This window comes from Vicia villosa, unplaced genomic scaffold (assembly GCF_029867415.1).
Source record: "Vicia villosa cultivar HV-30 ecotype Madison, WI unplaced genomic scaffold, Vvil1.0 ctg.000032F_1_1_3, whole genome shotgun sequence".
Classification (NCBI taxonomy): domain Eukaryota; kingdom Viridiplantae; phylum Streptophyta; class Magnoliopsida; order Fabales; family Fabaceae; genus Vicia; species Vicia villosa.
In genome coordinates, this window is record NW_026704967.1 from 782,426 (window position 1) to 787,658 (window position 5,233).

A 5,233-nucleotide genomic window follows, 5' to 3' on the forward strand; every position below is an offset into this window, starting at 1 on the left:
GACTTTGGGGGCAAATGCTCTGTGTTTTACGAATGTCCAATAATACTGACCTAACTAGAAGCTCAATCCAACCACAAGCGCACATTCACCTAGTGAACAATTAAACGTCCACGTTGAAGCAGCACATTCATCCAAATCATTGATGTTCATCCAATGGCCTTCTCCATCCTACGTCTGACCAACAGTGATGGTTCTAACTATCACCATTATATAAGTGTGATTCAAGTCACACCCAAATATTCATTCACACTGGTATTTACAACCTCCTCCTTTCAATTTTACTATTTTGAGCATTGGAATGATAACATTACATGTGCCTTTCTCTTGTCACCGAAAACATCTTCTACTATACCAAAAGTCTTTTTATTGTTGTCACCTTCCATCTATTATTCATCCTTTGTTTCAATGCGAAATAAAATATATGTTGAAATTGCAATAACTTCGTACCTATATGATTTATAAACGTATTACAATTTGCTTACTAATTTTGTTGATCCTAAATATATTTTTACATTGTAGGCAAATATACATTAAATTCTTTCCACTTCATCATTAAAAAAAAAGAAACTCAAATTCTCTCCGCAAATTATGTAACCAAACGATACTTTGATTGATAAACCAGACATTACTTCACATATTTCTTGTTTAAATTTTCAAATCCAGTCCAATTTTCATACAAATCCTTCGGAAAAAAAAAACTAAATTCAAACTTGATATTCTCATACCTCTCCAAAATGGAAGCCACATCAGGAAGAACAAATCATTTTAATAATGTTTTAATAAGCATGATTGGCCCTCTATAATGCTTTACCAACAGAAAAGGCACTTAATAAATATAAAATAAATAAATACATAGCCAAAAAAAACATTTTAGATAACTTGAAAATTGAAATATCAAGTTACACGCAAGAAACTTGTCAATAATAGCTATATTTTATGGAAAATAATCATAATAAGCCTCTAAAAACCAGGGAGAAAAAAAAAAGCTGTGTTGAGCAAGTTGATAAAAAGCTTCTCAAGTTGAATCAGGTTTTGCGTCACGTGATTATTGACTACGTAGAAAGCACTTGAATCAATTTTCTTTTTTCTTTTTTCTTTTATTTTTCTTATACGATACTATTTCAAGCTGGCCACTATAGTACTATATACGCGTTCAAACATCTATATAAATAGAGCATTTCCAATGCTCTTTTCAATAGTACAAAATATTAGCATCTCTTCTAGTTATCTTCTAACTAGAGACCAAAATTAATTAAAAATGTTTTCAGAAACTCTTCGTTTGGCTGTTGCTGTTCTTGGTATATATTAATTTATTACTATACATTTTATGTTTATATCTGCGTTAATGTATGGTATACATTTCTGTAAACACGCAGCAGTATTAAATCTTTTAAGAAAGAGTTTTACTATATTAGTATCTGCAGTTATGTATAGAGGATACTCATTTTAACTAACTTCTGTGATCTTTGCAGGCAATGCTGCCTCGGTTTCACTTTATGCTGCGCCAATGTAAGTTACACAACATTCTCTATATTCTTTGAAGAAAAATGAACTGGTGAATGATTTTTCATGATTGGATTTTCAGGGTTACATTTAGGAGAGTTATAAGGAAGAAAAGCACAGAGGAATTTTCATGCATTCCTTACATGATAGGATTGTTGAACTGTCTCCTTTTCACATGGTATGGGTTACCTATTGTAAGTTACAAATGGGAAAATTTTCCTGTTGTAACGGTTAATGGAGTTGGAATTGTTCTTGAGTTTTGCTACGTGGTCATTTACTTCTGGTATTCTTCACCCAAAACAAAGGTGAAGGTAGCTATGATTACCACATTTGTTCTAGCTGTGTTCGGCGTAACTGCAGCAGTTTCGGCTTTCGTCTTACACGATAGTCCTCATCGAAAGCTACTCGTTGGTAGTGTGGGATTATGTGTTTCTGTTGCATTATACGGTTCTCCTCTCGTTGCAATGGTAAAACAGACAGACAGTCACTTTTCACTTCAATAAAAACCAAAACAGAGGGGTATTTTTTTAGATATTAACGGGTTTTATTTTGATTTTTGCAGAAGAAAGTTATAAAAACAAAGAGCGTGGAGTTTATGCCATTGGCGTTATCTCTGTGTGCTTTCTCAGCTAGTGTATTATGGTTAGCTTATGGAATTCTCGTTCGAGATGTTTTCTTCGCGGTTCGTTTCTTAATTACTCTCAAGTCTCAATCATGGAAGAGTAGATTAATATGTAATGTTGTAATTTGATTGATTTATGGTATTGTGATTGTTACAGGGTCCAAGTGTGGTTGGAACTCCATTGAGTATTTTGCAGCTTGTGATATACTTCAAGTACAGGAAAGAGAGAGTTGTGGGTGAAGCTAAAATTGGGGATTTGGAAAAGGGTGGGTTAGAGTTAGAGAATGTGGTGGAGTTAGATTTGGAATTGGGGAAAGTGGAAAACATTGTCACAAAATGTGAACAATGTTGAGGGGGAAAAGGTTCAAGATTTAAGAGAGTTATTTATGTTCATATTCCTTCTTTAGTGCGTTTTTTCTTTCTTTAACTGTAAGAGAATGGGTGTAGTAATCAAATCAAATTCTTTGTTCTCTTAAATGCTTCCTTTTCATGTGAATGGAGTTTATATATGTTACTTTCGGCCAATATTTTTTACTTAAATTTATCAATTCACTTTTGAGTTAGTTTTGGAGGGGCTTGGGAGTTAATATATATTTGAAATTTGTAAAAAAAAAAAATAAAGAAAAAAATTATATATTAACAAAGGATATCATATTATTTTAAAAAAAATATATTAAACAATATCATAATATAATATAGATATAGTTCTTTAAAGTTCTTCCATCCAAAATAGCTCAAACAAATTCACAAACAAACCTTTATAAAATAGAAAGTGTGCCATTTTAAAAATAAAAAAAAATCTTATATAATCCTTAATTCTTATATAACTGTCAGCTTTATTGATTTTAATAATAAGATAAAATTAATATATTAATTAAAATATAATAAATAAACGAGCTAATAAAAAAAATAATAGTAAATATTATATAACTATTTCAAATAAATAAATAATTAGAGACAATTTGGACTAATTACTTTTTCTTTTGTTTTTAAATATAAAACTGTCTTGAGTTTTTTTTTTTTTACTTTTTTAAAAGATTTTTTAAAATTTAAAGTTTATTAATTATTTATATAAAAAACATTTAATAAATACTCTTTTATAAATATTAACTAATTTTTTCTCGTGAGGATAAACGTGTAAAATTAGATATTTTTTAACAAATTTATTATTAGAAACAATTGTTTTCAATTTCACCAATTCTACTTTTAATATAATAAAGTACAATACATATGAAATTCTTTCAATATCCCTCTAATCTTTCAATTTGAGGGTGATAATCGGGGACACAACGGTAATTGGATCTCCTTTATTATTTTAATTAAAAATATATATTCCTTAATCATTGCATACCCTTTCAATTGTCCATTTTATTTTCCATCATTAATACTAACGTGAGGAAAGGTATTGGAATTGTGCAAATCTTCTTGGTTACAGCAAAACCAATTCAACACTTTTTCAATTTTTACACGTTTCTTCATTCCAATACACACATTTTTCATCTCTTTCCCTCTCCCTCTCTCTCTCTCTCAGACAAAACTTAACCCTTCTTTCTTTCTTTCTTTCTTTCTTCCATTTTCACTCCTCTCTCTTTTTCCTTCAAACCCTTGAACCACCGCCTGTTTACGGCCACCACACATCCGCCAACACTGTCACTCCGCTGCGCGGGACCAAACAACAACCACCACTTTCAGATTATACGCGATTATTTCTCTTTTCCTTTCACTCTATTGATTTCAGGGTTTGTGCTTCTAATCCTCATTGTTTTGATTTTCGATTTTAGGTTTTGCCATCAAAAAACATGTCTTATTGCTTATTTCTGACCACTGTGAATCGTATCCCTTGCAAGCTTATTATAAGGTATGTTTCTATCATGGTTTGTAACGACTTGATTTCGTTTTTACATTTTGCATCATTTTTTGTTCATTTTTGTTGTTTCTCTGTGTGATGTAGAGTATTTGAAAGAAGAAAACACTCAGATCCTGCAACAACAAACAAATTACAATGTTTAAATTTTTCAATCTCTTCTTATTGTTGATTTAAGGGTATCTCATCACATACCTTACTGATTTTTCAATTTCTTATTATTTATTTTTATTTTTCTATTTCATTATTTAATTGTTCTTCCATTTTTGTAGTTGTCTTTGGCTCTACTGTGAAATTTCTCCATCTTTGGCTCCACAAATTTAGTTTGTGAAAATATTATAGATGTATGCTTGAAAATTGATATGAAGAGAAAGCAAATTAAAAGATATCTCATTCATGTTTTTTAACTTCATAGATTGCAATCATGGTGTTTGGAACAAACTTCATAGGTAAAGCAAACTGGAAGCCCTTACTTTCGGTAAAGCCTTTCCATCATTGGTGTTTATTTGTCTTAAATATCTTAACCACTTTTGTATTTGTCTAAAAACTTCATCTAACTTGGCTACACAAGAAGGTCCCTATGTGACATATATTGGCATCCCTTAAAGTAATGACATAATACATGAATGAACAAGAAGTGATTTTGGATATGGCTTCACTACAAACTTTTTGATTTTTTTCCTTACCTTTTCTTTTCCAGGTCAACAAAATGATGCAAACACTCTAACATTTTCTCAATATGATGCAATTGTTGCTGAACCTGAACAAGAACCAAAATCATATGGAAACTCACCACTTCCCTTAGCTGTAGATAGAACAAGAAGAAAAGATCCTTTAGATGGCTTCATTGTATACACTAATGAATGGAATATAAGTGACCACCATTATTGTGTTGTAAGTAACTTCATTCAACCCTTACTCTTTTTGTTCTTTTTTAGTTTCATGTTTTGTAGTATGAACATAGTTAGGTTTTTTTAAAGTGATTTTGGTTTTCTTCACTCAAACTTGAACTTTTTTATATTTGGTCTTATGTTGAACAAACTTGAACTCTTTGAAACTTCAATTAAGTTCTTTCTCCATTCATTTGTTCATAAATATTGAAATATCTAAGTCCTTCTAATTTACTTTAGCATAGTTAATCTTAACCTTTTTGGACCCTCACTAACACACCTCAATTTGAATATTTATATATCATACTTCAACTAATATATATATGTTTGTGCCAACCATCTATAAGTTTTGAT

The 5,233-nt window shown here is 30.5% G+C and overlaps 1 protein-coding gene across 1 annotated transcript; it reads left to right on the top strand.

Moving 5' to 3' along the window:
- Positions 1–1,177: 1,177 nt before the first annotated feature.
- Positions 1,178–2,650, top strand: LOC131622549 (bidirectional sugar transporter SWEET3-like). The gene is made up of 5 exons (XM_058893586.1): positions 1,178–1,298; positions 1,473–1,509; positions 1,586–1,970; positions 2,066–2,185; positions 2,283–2,650. The coding sequence occupies exons 1-5, from the start codon at positions 1,259–1,261 to the stop codon at positions 2,475–2,477; spliced, it is 777 nt and encodes a 258-aa protein (XP_058749569.1). The 5' UTR covers positions 1,178–1,258; the 3' UTR covers positions 2,478–2,650.
- The last annotated feature ends 2,583 nt before the right edge of the window (positions 2,651–5,233 follow it).

Coding starts and splice junctions, on each gene's coding strand:
- LOC131622549 (XM_058893586.1), top strand. CDS start 1,259: ATGTTTTCAGAAACTCTTCGTTTGGCTGTTGCTGTTCTTG. Junction 1,510..1,585: donor TCACTTTATGCTGCGCCAAT/GTAAGTTACACA, acceptor TTGGATTTTCAG/GGTTACATTTAGGAGAGTTA. Junction 2,186..2,282: donor TTCGAGATGTTTTCTTCGCG/GTTCGTTTCTTA, acceptor TGATTGTTACAG/GGTCCAAGTGTGGTTGGAAC.